Below are 17,894 nucleotides of genomic sequence, written 5' to 3' on the forward strand. Positions count from 1 at the left end.
GAACCCTGCTCGTGATGAGCCTCTTTCTCCTAGTCTGTGAATGCAGTTAACAGGCCATTTTGAGGATAAAGTGACTTGCTGGCACACAGTGCTTACTTGTAACAGTCACCAGCAAGGACATTCTGTCTCCTGGCACAGTGGCAGACTGGACACATTGAACTTGTGGGCCTAGCAGATCCTGAGTTTGGAAACATCCCAAGAAAGGCAGAAGCCAAGGTTGTGAATGCATTCATTTTTAAGAGCAGCAATCCGGGCGACCCCTGGGGAGGCAGCAGAGGAATGGTGGGCAAGAGGTGGCCATAGCTGTCTCTCAGGATGTTCCTACAGCTTTACCCAATGAAGGTGGAAAAGCTGTGGTTTTGTAACTTAATAGAGTCCTTGGAAAAAATTTTCCTTCAATCTTATTTTTATTCCAGACTCATTACTGTGTGGTCACATACTTTAAGTTTACTTACCTGAAAGCTTCCCTGTTCACCATTCTTTCGCTTTGTAGCATCTGTAACTGTGAGATCAGTTCAGTCAGGGTGTCACATAGGGTGCTGGCGCCTGGGACAGGGCTGAGAAGCAGAGCTCAGCCACTCTCCATAGCGGGGAGCACAGAAGGGTGGGGGGCAGGGGGGAGCAATGGTTGTAAACACAACATACTTTTTCTTCCACTCTTGTTTTGTCATCTCAGTAAAAGAATAAGACCATATACAATCTAAGGATACAGTCTAAGGATACAACAGCATAGACTTCTCAGTGGACTTGCCCAGCCGGACCTGCACACAGGCCCCGCCCCCCGGCCCTCTGTCTGTCTCTCTGTCTCTCTGTCTCTGTCTGTCTGTCTGTCTGTCTCTCTTTGTGTGTGTGTGTGTGTGTATGTGTGTGTGTGTGTGTGTGTGTGTGTGTGTGTATTTACTCACATGTTTGAGGGAATGTGTACATGCATGTATGTAGGTAGGTAGGCCAGAAATCTACCGGAGGTGTTGTTCCTCAGGCACAACATCTATCTCTTTCTGCAATAGCATTTCTCCCTGGTATAAGACTCATCAAAGAGGCTAGGGTCTCATTGTCAGGCAGCTGGGTCCTCCAGAGATTTGACCCTCTCAGGTTCCACACCCTAGAACCATCTTGGGCTTTTGGTAATCTAGGATTAGTGGGCAGAGCCTCCCACACTCATCGAGGAGCAGGCACTGATGCATCTGATGCACAGCCCTCCTGGGCTGTGATTGACAAGGCTGGACACGCTGCTTAATGCCCTTGAGTCATGCAGGGCTTTCTGGAGATCCAGATGTGTGGGGGCTCTCCTGGCAATATGAGGTGGCTGTTAACACTAGGGTACTAGACTTTGAATCTCATCCCTGAGGGATTCCCCACGAGATGAGACACCAATTCATTCTAGCCAGGAAGTTCAGCTAAGACTTCCACAAGAGGTGGAGCTTGCAAATCAAGGAAGACCTCGAGAGGGAAGGTATAAATGGGTCTCTGGAGGGAGGACGCACACAGAAGAGGCACAGGATGGCAGACATCGGCATTTGCAGAGGGAAATATTTACATGTCCTTTTCTGTGTTTCTGTGTTTACCTCTCTGGGCCTCAATCTCTATTGCACCAAAGGATTCTGGGGGTAGAGCTATAGAAACCAAGGTACAGGTGGGTTCTGTTGCCTGCCCCATTGGAGCAGAGGCTTACTAGGCAAATGCATCATAAGCCTTGTCTTGGTGAGGCCATCAGCCTTCTCCAGCATTCCTTGCACCAAGTACAATTAGCAAAGACATTTCCTGAGGTGGAAACTGAGGCAGAAGTAGTTACGTCACTCGTTCAGCTGTGACAGTCAGTAAGTAGTCTAGAGAGCTGGGCCTAGAAAACAGGTGTCAACTCTGTAGAGACCATTTCCGAGGATGATCCCCATGCCTCACACCTGAGCTCACAGTACACAAAGAGCCTTTGCTTTCCCACGTGGGGTTTTCCTCTAAGATGTTTCCAGACACCTCAGGGTGTTGGGCCTGATGAAACAGCCAGAGACAGTTTGCATGAGCTGTGAGTATACCACGTGCCTGGAGGTACAGCTCCAAATGATGCTTGCCTTTCATGCACTTGATCTTCCCAACAATCTCAAGCAACCATGAGCTAAGTGCTGAGTTATCTGCAGTTCAGATTTTCCCGGGCTGCACACTTCCCTCTGGTGTCTGCACCTGGCTGAGGGTGGGAGGACTCGGGGTCTCTCATCTCACCTGAGCTGCGTATGGAGGGGACCCCTTGCTGAGAAGTACTGGCTGTGTTCCTTACAGAATGAGCCAGTGTGAATCAGCCTGTGCAAGGCAGGGTGCTTTGAAAAGACCGTGCTTTGTAACCTCAGTGCTTCAGAACTCAGCAAATGCAAGGCCTGCGAGCTGTTGGGAGACCTCAGGACCGATCAGCCACGTGCTCGGCAGCAGCACCTCAGGGACTCTGGTCCTGCTTTTCCCTGGGCTTAACAGGTTCCTGTAGGTTGTCACCAAAACCACAATCCACTCTGAAGAAAAGGGCCTTTCTGTTGGTGTCTGGCAGGAAGCTAGATTTCCAATACCTTTCGTCTTGGACTTAGTTTTTGTTCACAGCCTCAAGTGGGGAGGAACAAATGGCAGGCTCATTCATTGAGTTCTGGTCCCCATGCTATCACGCTGTCCCAAATGTTATCCATCAAACCATCCCTAAGACGCTGTAGTGAGGCCCTGCTCCTCCGTTCTGTGTGTGTCTGTATATAAGTGCACACAACTGCATGCAACTCTGTGTGGAGCAAGAATGTTAAGGGGGGGCAGTAGGAGATGGGCAGGTCTTCAGGGAGATTTGGGGGGTTGATACCATTTTTTTTGTTCTGACAGATACAAACTCTCCTTTGCCATCTGGTGTCCCCTAACTACCCTCTGAGACATAAGACCTATGGAGTCCATTCGAGTGGTACATACACATAATTGTGTGCATCCGAGAGCCTGTTGATAGCTTCACATAGAAATGTTTACGTCCGTCTCTCTACCAAACATAGACTGTATCGAACTAGAATGTTTGAATGCTTTCATTTCATTAACTGCTAAGCAATGTGATAATGACTGTTTTCAATAAATTTTAAAGAACCCTCATGAAATTTAATCTGCACAACAACCTAGAGGACAGTTTTATATCATCTTTATCTACATAGGGAAGAATAAACAGGGGTCAGAGTGCTTACATGACTAACCCGCTATTGCCCAACAAGAAAAGGCCAGAACTGTGGGCCTGGCTCTGTCCACAACTCTGTTCCCCTGGGAGCAGTGTGACAGGGAAGTAAGCAGGAAGGAAGCATAAATGGACACCGTTAGGGCAGTGTTGGGGAGAGGTGCAAAGCGACAGGTAAAGGCCAAGGGAAACACTCTCAAGGGAAGAGGCAATATTAGAAGTACACCTTAAAATATAGTGAAATTGTCAGGCACACATGCCTTTAATCTCAGGACGAGGGAAGCAGAGGCAGGAGGATCTCTTGAGTTTGAGACCAGCATGGTCTAAAGATTGAGTTCCAGGACAGCCAGGCCTACACAGTGAGACCCTGTCCCAAAAAAACAAAACAAAACAAAACAAAACAAAAAACAAAAAACAAAAAAAACCAGAGGGTGGGGAATCATCTAAAAGTTAATAAGGTAGTAGACATTCCAGGCAAAAATCAAAAGCATGGATGTTGGCTGGACAGGCATGTTGAAGGACAACAAAATCCACACAAAGCAAGCCTTTTACACAGGGAGAAACAACAGAGCTCGTCAGACATAATATTCAACATACATTGAAAGCCTTCCTAAAACCAAGTCCTTCTGAAGAGATATTGCCTCAAGAGCCTGTTCTCAGGGAAATATTGCCAGCAAAATTTGAGCAATTAGGCAGGTTCATGTAACAGAAGGACTGAGCCATTTTCCCATCATCTTTGTCATTTCCAGAGTTCTATATCTAATCAGAAAATGATAGGCTATAGTCAGTCTAGGCCAATTCATATTTAAATTTACTCTCTACCGTTGTACTAAATGGAAATCTTGGGCAAGTTGCTGAACCTCTCTGAGCCTCTGTGTCCTTATCTTGTCAAGGCAAGGGATCCTATTACGGGCTTCTGGAGACACCACGAGAGTTGTTTGTTCATTTGTTCACTCGTTCCTTCCTTCCTTCCTTCTTTCATTTTTATTCTTTGCTCTTTTTAAGGCAGGGTCTCAGGTAGCCAAGCTAGCCTAGAATTTTCTGTGTCTAGGCACTAACCTGACACTGGCAAAGCCTCTGCTTAAAGCCAGTGGCTGTGGTTCATAACGTTGCTGTCATCTTCACTGGCCTGGTCATCATCCTTACGGTGCCTGCACTTCTCTCAAATTTCCTAATCAAAGACCGAACTAAACACAGGGGCCTGTGTCTACAGACAACAACAGAACCTCACATCTGTCGTCTGTACAGACTGAGGCAGGAAGGAGAAAACCCATGATGAGCCCAAGGGTGGGAAATGCCCAAGGGCAGGAGCCTAGAGAGTCTCAGGGTAAGGGAGGACATCAGAGACTGTCCTGTGAGGTTTTACAGCCCTCATTGACAAACATTCCCCTTTACAAAGAAACACTACCCTTTGATACTCTGTGTGGCAGGGTCCAAAGCAAGTTGTCCACCCTCGTTGCTGTCAAAAGCAAATGTTCCAGGTGGGAAAGCCTCCCACTAATAATATGTGCCCAAATTAAAACTCTACCTAAGAGACAGTGGGAAACATTTCCTAGTTGACTTTTATCACAGAAAAGCAAAGATAAGGCATGTAGCTCATGTGCCAAAAGAAATCGGAACATGGAAAGCTTTGTTCTTGGGGACCCAACCATAGCATAGCGTCTGGGTGGTGTGGAGGTGGAACAGAGCAACTAGCATCTTTTCCCTAGCCACCAGGACTAGCCAATCCTCTGTTTTAATTCTACCACACTGGATCTTTTCTGAAGGTGAAGGAGGGGGGATCACACAGTGACAAGGCAGTCACTTGCACGCAGCCAGGTAGATTTGTGGTCTGTGTTGCAGTGTGCCGCAGAGAGGAATCAATCCTAGAAGATCTTTAAGGCAGTGTCTTGCCCCCCCCCCCCCTGAGGAAATGACAAGCAGTTTCCCAGACTTCACTGCTGCCCAGAGGGCAATGTTGCCTGGCCCCCAGCTGAGTGGTGTGAATAGGCAGGCTGTCCCTGGGCTTCTCTGATCCCAAGGTCATCAGTAAAGCCTTGACCATAAGGCGCAGACAGGCTCTCCCCAGGCTTCAGCGTGTTCTCTCTGTAGGGTCACTCTCTTCACTGCTTGTTCCCTCAGCAGCGGTCTTGTGAAGCCACTTTTGTTCGAACTGAGATTAAATAAGAGGGAGGGGGACGCTGCCTGGGCTGCGCTTCCGTGGCAACAGCAGGAGAAGAGCTGAGGTCCCAGAGTCCCTGGGGCTCTCTGTCTGAGGCTATGGCATGCACTATCTTAGTAAATGGTACAATTGTAAACAATCGGAAGACGACCACTTTAAAAAAAAAAAAAACTACAGAATTTAATTACTGTGTGCTGTCTAGCTCTGCTTTCAGACTCCCAATCTATAGAATGGGTTACTAACAACATCTGCCTTAAAGGGTTGTTTAAGTGACACGGTGACGTCACTTCTTATACACATGCACAGGAGAACAAGTCTCATAAGTGAGAGCTGTTATTATTTTAATAACACTCCTCATGATGTCCGTGTCCACCGGGCTTCACACCTCTGGAGCTAATACTGAGAGAGCAAACAGGAGGTGTCTCCAGCCTGAGGGGAGAGAGGTGCTCTCTTAGCTTGGCCTGGCCTGGGGGGGGGGCTCTCCCTGCTCTCGGGGGATTTTCTCTGTGATTTTAGAAGAGGGTCTTTTACTTAAAGGAGCTCAAAGCGATCATCTGAAGATACGGGTTCAGTTCTTGCCCAGGGCCCTCCACAAATGCACTGGCCAAGCCTGAGTCTCCCCGGCTGATCTTTGAAGGGGCCAGTGGGTCTCCAAAGCAACCTTTCCCCACCCTAAAACAACGTCTTAGGCCTCGTAACTCCCCAAGTCCTCATAGGCCTTGTTTTACTTTTCATCACAAACCCTGATAACAACACAGAAGCAGTCAGGGTTCTGCTAAGCACACTGCGGTGCGCACCGAGCCCACTTCAGTACCTTTCTAGCTCTTGAAGGTAGGTACTGGGTCCACCATCTTATGGATAAGGAAACATCAGCTGCAGAAAGGGAAGTTACCCCACACCCCGAGAGCATCACCACTGGAAAAGCCGCTGTATGTCCTTGGCCACAGAGGCCACGCTGACCATAGCCATACGTCATTGACGTTGCTCCACTGTAGAATCAACAGTGTTGGTAACTGGCAAGGGAAAGCCAGATGATGAGGCTGGGGCAGGGTGGCAGTGTGGAGAGAGCAGACCAGCCTCTATGTTAGGAAAGCATGGAAGAGGTCTTGGTAGAGCCTGCTGCGGGGTGGGGGGGCAGGGGGGCAGGGGAAGAGCTTTCTTAGTCCATTGCTGCAGTAAGAATTCTGCACAATTAAAACCCTGTTTCCCTTTATCTTCAGCTTGCCTGCCTCTCACTGTTTCTCTGTGCCTTCCAGTTAAATGGCAATCATATTGACCACGGGCTCACATATTTGCCACACAAAAGTGGCCTTCTCCCCAGTGCTACCCAGTGCAGAATAATGACCCATGGTGCCAGAGCCCATCCAGAAACAGCGCAGCTGTGAGCAAGGGACTGCAGCCCCGACTTCTGCAGCCACACTCTAGCCAGAGACAGGAGGGAAGGCAGTATATTTACTTGATTTAAAATTAGCCCCACGTAGCCACTGGTGGGATCCTGTCAAGCTGCTTTATAGCGATTCTACACTTAAAAGCTGTTTTATCTGTTGGACAAATAACTCTCATTCTGTGCCCAGAGTCTGTCAACTCATGGGAACACGAGAGTGCCTGCAGCTTAAAGGAACCCGCAGATGGTGTGGCAGGGAGTCATGAGGAGTACAGAGAAAGAAAGAAAAACAGAGCATGCAACGGAGCTGGCTTAATTTCTCAGTAAGCACAGGAGCTAAGGGCAGCAAGATATCAAGCGGCCGTGGTTATGACGGCTGCCCTTTATCAAGCTCTTACTATGTGCCAGGCTCCACTGGGAGATGATTCCGTGAATTCTCACTTGATCCTTTGGGCTGGGTGTTATAAGTAAGCTTCATTTTGAAGAGGAGGAAGCTGAGAGTAAGCTAGGTTAAGACCTTTGCCCCAAGTCAGGACACCAGTAAATGACCGTGCTCTATGCATTGGGCAGACTCCGCCCCACTCTGTACTTGGCTACAATCTGGCATGCACGTGGTTTTGCTTAGGACAGTCTGGGTATAAAAAGAAAAGCCTCCTGACGCATCCCAAAGAACAACGCTAGCTGCGCTCACAGTACAGCTTTACACTGAGTCGGTTTTGTTTTGTTTTTATTTAATTTTAGCCATTGTAACTCATCCTAAGGGGGATAACTGAGGTACTCCTCTTTGAAGCCACCGAGATCTGGATTCATGTGTGGCTCCTCACTTACCTGTGTGCCTTTGGAGGTCACAGGGCCTTCTGAGCCTCCACGCTACCCTGATAACCCGCTATGGCTCCCCTTGTGTAGAGTCTGACCCCTGGTTTATAAGGGCCTCCTCCCTCTGCTCCATTACCCTCAGACCTATCTAGCCTGAGATTTAGCTACAGAACTTCTTTATACGTAAACTGCACTAACATACATCTGGAAACCAGAGAACGCAATGTACCCACAAGCCCAACACCCCGACTCAAAGCATGGTGTCCTATTTCTTTGTTGAAATTTTTACGCATATACAGAGGTACATACAGAAACACAGCCTGGAAAAAAAAACCCACGAAGTTTTATGCCTTGCTCCCCTCTACAACACTATATCTTAAACATCTTCTTCATCTTGGTTATGATAAATGTTTGTTATCGTGGTTGCCATGCAGACAATGCCAGTCCCTTAGCCAGTCCCCTGTGTCAAGCGTCCAGGCTACTTCTGGTTCCTCTCCTGTTATATTGCCATGCACATCTCTGTGTCCCTGGGCTCTTGGTCAGAACTTTTGAGTGTGGTAAAAGAAAAAGCAGGGCTGTGGACTGAGAGGGGAAAAGCTGCTGTTATCATTGTGTGGTCTTGTCTTTTCTGTCATTATTGGTGCTGCTGCAAAGTAGCAGTAAGAAGTAGTTTGTCCTGAGCCAAATATGGTGACCATGACCTGGGAAAAAGATTTAGATGACTTTAGAGACATGTTCCACTCTGAATGCTGTGAAGTAAAATCTTTATAGCCACCAAACAAACGGAAGTCATTAAGCAATTCATTTGTCAGATACTTTGGTGGAGACAGCAGGCAGGTTACAGCAAAGCATGGTAATTTGCTATGCCGAAGATGCTTTCTGATAACTTAGCTTTGGTGCTGGAGGAAGCCAGTGGTCTGATTAAGGTACTACGTTCCAAAGGTTTACCAGATAGCTGAAAGGGCAGTAAATCACTCATAGCAGCTAGTAATAAGTGACTATTAAGGAGACTGAAGACAGCCCAAGATAATTATGGCCCTAGGTCTACAGCATCCCACAATCCTGAAATTCTGTTCAGTTGATCTGCAGGACCTTCAGCACAGCTGTGGCCTTTTCACGGACTCTTGCTTTGTATTGATATTGTCATCTTCCCCGTCCTTGGAAGACCATAAGTCAGAACACTCTAGTGACCTCAATCGTATACAAGTGCCTTATTTAAACAAACAAAAATCACTAATCTTGAGTACTGAAACAGACAAGTGGGTAGCCAGCCATGTGACCATAAAAATGCCACTTGATGAGCCTAGAGGACACTGGCCTGCTCCTCCAGAGGCCTGAGGTTGGATTTACAGAACCTACATTAAAGCTTACAATGATCTGTAACTCCAGGCCCAGGGCATCTGATGCCTTTTCATGACCTCTGATAGCACCAGGTATGCAAGTGATGCACAGACACACCAAAACACCAAATGCCACTTGGACCAACAGTTCTTCACAGTTACAACCATCTCTGCTCACTCCCCGGAGCTACTCCAGAGCAAATGCAAGTGGGTTCCTGCGCATCCCCTTTTTCCTCTACCTTGTGACGGCAGAAACTCCCGAGTTCTGGCTGGTTTAATGGCTTTGTTAACTGCCTTGTCTGGGTTGGGTGCTAGGCTGCCTTCAGTGTGTCTGAACATCAATGGAGCCTTTTTTTTTCCAAATGTCAGGACAAAGCTTGCACTTTCTGAGCCATCTCTCATGTCTCACTGGGCAGGAAAAGGCGACAGGAAAATGTCAGCCCCAGGATCAGATGGACCAGAGCTGGGGCGACTGAACTTTCCTACCCTGGCTCTTGGCTTTTAGAAATCATTAACATTTCAATGTGGGTGATCCTGTGAACCCTGCTACTTCTCCACAGCCTCTCTCTGAACTCTTCAAGCATCTTGTCACCTTTTCATTGAATTACAAGTAGTCTAATGGGAAAACCAAGTTTCTTATCTAGGTCACCCTCAATATACTTGAGCAGGGATTTGCACCTTAGTTAAAAATATATGGTGCTGGTATAATTTAGATAATCCTGTGAGGTACCTTGGAGGGTGGTTACCCATCCTTCTTCAGAGAATGAAGGCTACAATAAATAATTTATCTTGTTTGAATGGCCTGGTCCATCCTCAGCAAGCTGGGGAGAATCATTTATAATTTTAGCTTCTCTTTTGATTACTTCTGATCCATGGTTGCTTCCAGAACATATGACCAATACTGTTGGCTGCTTTATACAGCTTCAAAGAAGGGATACTGTATTCCCTGTAGAGACTATTCAGTGGCTTCATCAGCCCCTGGTCCCCTACTCTAATTTCAGCCTTTATTTTGTGGGTAGATTTATCTCGTTTCTTTTATCTTCAATACATTCTTCCCTAATGTTTCCTGTTCTCCCTTCTGCATGAGCATGAGGCTGAGTGACATGCTCAAGGTGTTGGCTGTGGAGCACACTTGAAACGATCCTGTTGTCACTTGAATGGCTGTCATGGGTTGGGTTGTGGCTGCAGTTTATGGATTCCAAGGATGAAATTCCTGATTGCACTTGTGGTGTGTGTGTTCATGCATGTGTGTTCGTGTGTGTGTATGTGTGTGTGTGTGTGTGTGTGTGTGTGTGTGTGTGTGTGTGTGTGTGTGTGTCCCCATCCGTCCTTTGGAGAGAACCAATCAGGGCAAACTATTTCTCTTCTTCTCTCTTTACCCAAGACTGTAGAACTCACCACCTGCCAGACAGTATGGCGACAGAGTTTAGGGTGTCTTAGCATGACTTCTATGTGGGACCCTGGCTGGCAGGCAAAGGTTCTCTTCATTCTGGCTTCAAGGTGCTATTGTTTACTGGTCCTCTGCCTCCTCAAATCCCATGTCTGTAATTCTCATGTTCCAATGATTCCAATGGTTTTTATTAGCATGCACTAACCATGCATGATAACAGGCAACATTTTCACACATGCGTAGATTGTATCTTGACCATATTTGCCCTTTGTTGCTCTCTACTGGGTCCTTCCCACCTCCCACTGTTCACCTTCCTTTTCCTAACTAGTTTTCCTTTTGACTTTCATGTCTTTTTGTTTTGTTTTGTGTTTAACTTGTGACCTAAATAGTTTCATTAGGTTTGCATACATATGGTGAGAGGTCACTTACAGAAACATGGGCACCTTACCAGTGGCTCTACCACAGCAGAAAATGTCTCTCGCTCCACCAGCAACCATTAGTTGGCTATAGATCTTGAGGAGTGAACAAAGCCCGAGAAAGCCCTCCCCCCATCCATGATAGGATGTTGATAGGCTCCATCTTGTGCAGATAATCATAGCAGCTGTGAATTCAGGAGTGTGAGTTCAAGGTCATAGCACGACCAGACGATAGCATTCTACAATATTCTACCCAATCCTCAGGCTCTTGTGTTTTTGTCACCTTGGAGAGGGTGATAAAAATATCTCTTGTGTTGTTGAACATCCAACAGTTACTTACTCTTAGCATTCTGGCTACTTAGGAGTCTGCAGTTACTGCTATGCATAGTTTAAAGAAGTGTCTCTGACCAAAGCTTGCGGCAGCACTAATCTATGGGGATTAGGCATAACTCTTCAGAAGGCAATTTGACAGCACATCAGTGCTTTCCCAACTAAGGCCTATGTCCTCCTTAGACCTCCAGCTCTCATGGGGTTTATAGTGCCGGATGTGAATTCGATCCTGACTATGGGGCCTGAATTCCAGTCAGAAAGTGGTTGGTTGCCCCTGTGCAGACTTGCCACTATAACACCAGGGGGCACCTCTTGCCTGGTAGGTTAGTAGTGAAGTAGCAACAAGGGATCGCTGAGCTCCATGCTGATGGCTTTGGTCCTTCCCTGTCTCCATCTTCCACTGTCATTTCAGGATGGCCTGGGGAGTGTGGGGAATCAGTCATGTGAGTTTCAAATGGAGTTTTGCTTTCAGAGGGGCCTCTTCTACAGGCCACAGAAAGTACCTGTCAGAATAGAGAGGATGAGATGGAAGGGCCACCTGTCATCTTCCAGGCCCCTCGCCTGAACTACAGACTGACTTGCCCTATTAATGTCCCCTGGGACCCTGGACCTGGGAATCAGATTCGTCTCTAAAACTCTGCCCTTCCACCCTCCCAAACCCTGCCCCAGCAGTTGGTTTGATTTTTTTTTTTTTAAGGAAAGGCTTGCTTTTGTATCTTCTTAAATTTTAGAGAAAGCTCTGACAATAAAAATGTTTCTTTTCACAGAGCTGTGAGCATTGTATTCATTCTGGAATTAGTTAATTCGAGTGACCTTTTAACAAGACAGCACTTGGCACTCTTAGATAAGATAATTGACTTTAATGGGGGAAGAAGCAGTGCTCATTTAACGGTGTACATCTGAGTTGTGTGTAGTTCAAGGAAGTTCTCCATTACCTCGGAGTTGCCAATATATAGATTAAAACAGTAGGAAGGTAAGTAGAAATGTGAGCTAATTCAACCTAGGAAATAGCAGTTTCCCTCCTTGCAGGCAAGCTAACTGCCTCTTTATTGTTACCACTACTCAGGAGTGGAAAGCAGGGTAAAGCACCTCGCACAGTAAGTATCCTTGACTATAAAGTTGCTCAGTCAGTGGGAACTGCCATTGTCATCATCACTGTTGTTATCACCAGCACAAATCTTATGCCTGGGAAAATACAGCAATTACGTACACTTGTCAAAGTACCTTGGCACATCATATCCCACTGATGGTGTGATACACTAATCACATTGCACCCTTATGACATGGTACTCCATTGACTTGGCACCTGTCTGCCATGGTATCTCTCTTACATGGCACCATCTTGATATGCTACCCCAATGACATGGTAGACCACTTGTACAGTACCTCAGTGACATGGAATACACCTCTCTGACTCAGTACCGGTCTTGCATGCTATATTCCCCTGACATGTTACGCCTCCCACATTACCACCTATGTACTACCCCACTGACATGGCATACACCTCTGATGCAGTACTCTTCTTACACGGCACCCCACTGTTTCAGTCATTAAAAAAAACCCTGACCAAATGTGTTTTCCCCATTTCTCAGATAAGATACTGCAACTAGCAAACAGCACTTAGGGTTCAGGATATTTTCTTACCTCAGGTTCCATATGACAGAAACCAAAACAAAAGTGAAGAGTCATTTTTCCCATCAACAAAATGCAACCTCCTGGCTAAATCAAGCATGATTTGAATATGGCCTGAAGTCACAAGAATGTGCTGTGTGTGCCAGGTGCCTCTACCATGTTTTGTGGCTGAAAGGTTGCTGTAGGTCTTCAAATCCACCATCCATGAACTTATCCATGACACAACAGCCTGGTGCTTCAGGTGGAAGAGTCCTGTGTTTTAGCCCCTGGAGTCTGTCCAATGGCCAGGAAGGGATGTCTTCATGTGCCCACCTTGTGAGATAGAGCTGATAAGAGGTAACGGCTGTGTGGGTGGAGCCTGAGCTCCACAGAAGAAAAGCTCGGGTTATGAGTTTTCAGATCTGGGCAGATGTGGGTTCTAGACCAGACTCTGCCTCTCCACCTAGCCTTGCACATGTCAGTTGTCCCCTTACCGTCACTTTATCATCGGCAACATCTGGCTGTGAAGTTTAACCTTGTAGGGTGGGCGTGAAAGATAGAGAAGACATTGTTCTGCTTAGTTTTAACACAATGTGTGACACAGAGTAGAACATCTCAGTCATTGTCTTGGAAGTATTGTAATATTAACTAGCTTTCTGATTTGTTTTGTTAATTTCTACCAAGATCTAATATTTGTGCATCCTCTCAAAGTTTGGTTTAATGGAACTGACATCAGAATCAGACATGATGTGTACAAGTCAACACACACACACACACACACACACACACACACACACACAGTGCATAGTAAGTATAGTCCCATGCACCTCCCTATCTCTGCAGACCCCCTGCACTTTTTGTGGTCACCTTTCTCAGTCACCCCCTCCTCTAGGCTGTGACCTTCTGAGTGGACATCCTTAACCATCTGCCTTCACTGCTTGACTGTGGGTTCTGGCTGACTCCAGGGTCTCAGAGGGCCTTTAAAAACAGGATCATCAATGAGATGACATAGCATGGTGTGAGATCCAGGAAGGTAAAAGCTTGAGCCATGTGTGGAAGCCAGGGTGGGCATCCTGGAAGTGGTGAGTGCAGGCCACTAAGCTCAAGTCTTGTCTCATTTTATGGGAGGAATTTTGGTGTGGCTTGGGTTTTTGTCTATGCAACGTGGTAATGTGTGAGTACTGGCACATGCACACCACAACCCTCAAGTGGACATCAGAGGACAACTTTTAGGGGTTTGTTCTCCCCTTCCACTTGGTCAAGGCAGAGTTTCTTGTGTTGTCTTTGCCACTGTGCACACCCCAGACACCAACAGTGTTGATTCCAAAAGTGAACCTCATACACCAATCCCACACTAGATTACAAATCTTTCTGGAAACAGAATTCACAACCTTGTATGTTCAGACAGTAGCTTGCTACTTTGGAAAAATACTCTTAAAGCAGGAAAACATGCCCATGGTACAAAATGAAGATGTGCAGAACACCCCCTCCCACTCTTGCCCAAACTCTTCCTTCACAGGGAGCACCCCGTGTTATGACTGTCCTTCGTATCCTTCCGGAATCTCCATACAATTTAAAGCCAAAGGTATCATATCAAACACATTCTTCCACAGGTTATAGTTGTAGAAAAAACACCCGTAAAAAGCTTCCTCAGTCTATTTATGATCTGTGCTATTGTGTTGTGTGGCTCGATCCTACCTAGCCTCTTATCCATGGACCAGTTTATGAAATTTTGCTATTAAAATTAATGCTGTAGCGAGTAACTTTGTACGTGCTTCATGTATTAGATATGTGAGTACACGTGGAGGAGAAATTTCCAGAGTTGGGACCTTGAAATCCCAGGGTAAAGGGTGAATGTATTTTAAATTTGTTTCGCTTTTATCACATACCAATTTGTGCTCACACCAGCAAAGTGTGCGGGCGCTTGCTTCCCATCCTCTGCCAACATAGTATATTTTCAGCCCTTTTTTATCTTTGCCGAACCATATGTGAAACATAATATTTCAGAGTTTGACTTAGATTTCTTTCGCAGTGAGTGATGTTAAGCGCCTTTTCATATGATTAAAAGCCCTGGGCAGTTCCCATCAGTAACTGCTCTGGCCATAGTCTATGCCCACTTTTCTGCTGCACTATTAGATTTTACTTACTTCTGAGTGTTACTTTTATATTAAGGAAATAATCCTCTGTCATACCAATTACAGTTCTGCCCTCTAGATCGTTATTTATCTTTTGAAGAAAAAAGCCAAGACTTCTTGAAACTCTGATTTCCCTGATCTGTTCCCAACATCACCAGACTCTGAGCTCCTCAAGGGCAAGGCCTAAACCTCGATCACGGCGGTGTATCGAGTCACCTTGCGGGGCCTGACACTCTAAGAGATCACTCTCCGGGGGCCTGTTGTTGAGCTGAACTGAGGGTCTGTGTTCCCCACCCCAGACCCCCTTTCCTTGTGGCGTGGGAGTTCCGTTACCACCTCCAGCAGAAAAAGATGACTTTTTTCATTGCTCACCACAGCCATGCACCTGTTTGGCCTAAACTGGCACCTGCAGCCGATGGAGGGGCAGATGTATGAGATCACGGAGGACACAGCCAGCAGTTGGCCTGTGCCAACGGACGTCTCCCTGTATCCCTCAGGGGGCACTGGCTTAGAGACCCCTGACAGGAAAGGCAAAGGAGCCGCAGAAGGTAGGGTTGCTGCGTTGTCCGTGTTGTGAGTCGTCTGTGTCTGCCTTTGAACGGAGCAGGCCTCCATCATGCACATCTCGTGCCTGACTCACACTCATGCTTCTTCCATCCTCTGTCCGTCATGCCGGCTGCAGCCCACCTGTGTCTCCATCGCCACTCCCTGTCAATGTGAGCCCAGAGCAGGGTTCCGCAGGACCCACGGTGCTCTGCTGCATCCCACTCCATGCCTCCCAGGATGTCTTAGGGGTGTTCACATTGGCAGCTATCCATCTTCGTGTGGGGTCAGGGGGAGCCCTTCCGGAGAACCCCGTGGGATCAAAAGGTGTGTGTGGGAGTGGGACAGGGTAGGGGATAGTGTGTTCTAGTAAGAGACTTTTGGACTGGATGTTTCAATGGAAACATTTCAGGTGATCAACCTACCCCAGGCACGGACCTGGAGCAAGTTACTTCGTATGTCTGACCTAGCTTCCTCATTTGCCATAGTAACAATTACTGTGTACTCACTGTGTCTGCATCAAAACTTCTTACTAATATCGGTTTATTGCACACTTAAACCTCACAGAAACCCCTGTGAAGTAGATGTAATTAGTTATGTCCAACCTAGGTGCAAACACAAATTGCATGAAATGACTTGACCCACAGAATGGCAGAATTAAGTATATGAGCTCAGGTGCGGGACCTCATGGCTCTTACTCCCTCCATGAGTTTCCCCACCTGGCCCAACCCCATGGTTACCAGGACCTCAAAGATGATATGGATGTGAAATCCTGTTATACCCTGAGGCAAGGGTGCTCTATCCATGACAGAGATGGTAATGACGTTTTGGGTTTGGCATTCTTGAGTAGGAATCCACAGATCCATGTTTTGAGTTGCTCAAGGGTCTTTAGAACAAGGCATGGATACAACTCCTTTCACTGCCAGCTGAGAATGGTTCAGGCTTACCAAAGTTGGAAAGCTCTGTAAACTCCCCGGCCAGTCCAGTTGTCCTTCAGACACAGGGCCTCCCCTTCTCCTGCATCTGCTGTGATTTGTGTTGCCTCTCTGGTGTTCGCCTTTTGGCAAAGTGGCCTTGGCTCCTACATTTACAGCTCATGCCATGTTTCCTCTTGCTTCACTTAACTGTGGGGTCATGCCTTTTGGGTCTCTGTGTCCTTTCAAAGACTTGCCTTCCAGCTATCGATTTGATTTAAAGGCTAACTTGTGCTTACTCAAAGTACCTCCTCATGACCTCCGCATTGATGATCCTCAAGTCCAAAGTCAACTGTTGACCTGTACACACATTAAAGGAAGTGAAAAGAGGAGATTTGATTTGACTCTAAAATGCTTACCCACTGCTTGGAGAGGAAAGGCCAAGTCTCTTCCTTTTAAAGAGCTAAAACACCGCATAATGTATGCTTCTTTATAATGGGATAGGGCATTGGGGCCACTGGAGGAGTTAGGAGCCACTGATTGTGATGTAAGCTTAGGCAAATCTAGGTGTCACTTTCCTCCCCTTCAAAAAGCACTGAACCTTAGGTTATGCATTGCAACTTGCAAGTTCTACAGGTGAAATTTGTACAAGAATCATCATAAAGCTAATTGGTGCTCTTGAGGGATTGGTTCACCATGGTGGCACTGTCCATGGTCCTGGTGGCTTGCAATGTTCACACCAGTGGATACTGTCTAGTGCCACCAGTGAAGGCTCATAAAGGGACAATTGTCTTTAAATCAGTCTGTGAAAACACACTTAAACCATCTTTATCCATTACAGAATTGGTAAAGGATTTCCTATAGCCCAGTGTAGTTTCTTCCCACCATGAATCTCTGACAGACATTCCTTCAGCGGGAGTTAAGTCTATCTGAAATCTTCCGCTCTAATGAAATTAGTCTGTGGGTTGTTTGGGCTCTGCTTAGTTTTTCCGGAGGAGCAGGAGGTGTAGATAAGAGACAACATAAAATTACACTGCCTTATTGGCTTATTTTAATTGGAGTATTTTTGCTTAAAGGGATTATCTGTCATTACTGATGCAAATGGAAATCTTGCTTATAAACCCCTTAAATGGAGGGCAGTACTGAAAAACAGTCAGCATCAGGAGTAATTACTGTAAGGGAAAAAAATGCACGTGCCTGAAAAAACAGAAAAGAAAGCTTCTATAGTCTATGGGAGATCACATGGTTCTCCTCCACCCCAGTCAAACCAACGTCTACTCAGTTTCTGTTTTTAATCATGATGAAACAACTCTGCTTCTTTAGACTTTATCTCAACAGTGAGTTTTTTAACCCTACTGTGAGGACACATTTCTGGTCCCTTCCGATGGTATCAGGGGAAAGAATTGATTACAGAATTAAGATTAGTGTCCCTGCATCATGACAACGGGAGAAGTAGCATGAGGTGATTAAGAAGGAAGGGGGAGGCAGGAGTGTGAACGTGCCTTGGAGGCACACAACCCAAGATGTGGTTCGAAAGCCAGCATTTCATTTGTTCTGTTAACTCATACTAGTTACTTCATCTCTTTGGCCTTAGTTTTCTCATCTGTAGAACAAGGGTGACGATGGCTCTTTTCACATCCCGGCAGGGAGGGGCCACTCATCTACAGTGTTCACCGGTC

At 46.5% G+C, this 17,894-nt stretch overlaps 1 protein-coding gene across 12 annotated transcripts in view; it reads left to right on the forward strand.

The window, feature by feature from the left end:
- TENM4 (teneurin transmembrane protein 4) overlaps nt 1-17,894 on the forward strand; it is a 720,654-nt gene that overhangs the window by 523,630 nt on the left and 179,130 nt on the right. For all 12 annotated transcript variants that reach the window (XM_084773614.1, XM_084773618.1, XM_084773619.1 and 9 more), the window contains one exon: nt 15,136-15,306. In XM_084773614.1, the coding sequence (XP_084629740.1) occupies nt 15,136-15,306 (171 nt within the window). The remainder of the gene's footprint in view (nt 1-15,135; nt 15,307-17,894) is intronic.

The sequence above is a fragment of the Acomys minous genome, assembly GCF_964271855.1.
Source record: "Acomys minous genome assembly, chromosome: 2".
In the NCBI taxonomy this organism is placed as follows: domain Eukaryota; kingdom Metazoa; phylum Chordata; class Mammalia; order Rodentia; family Muridae; genus Acomys; species Acomys minous.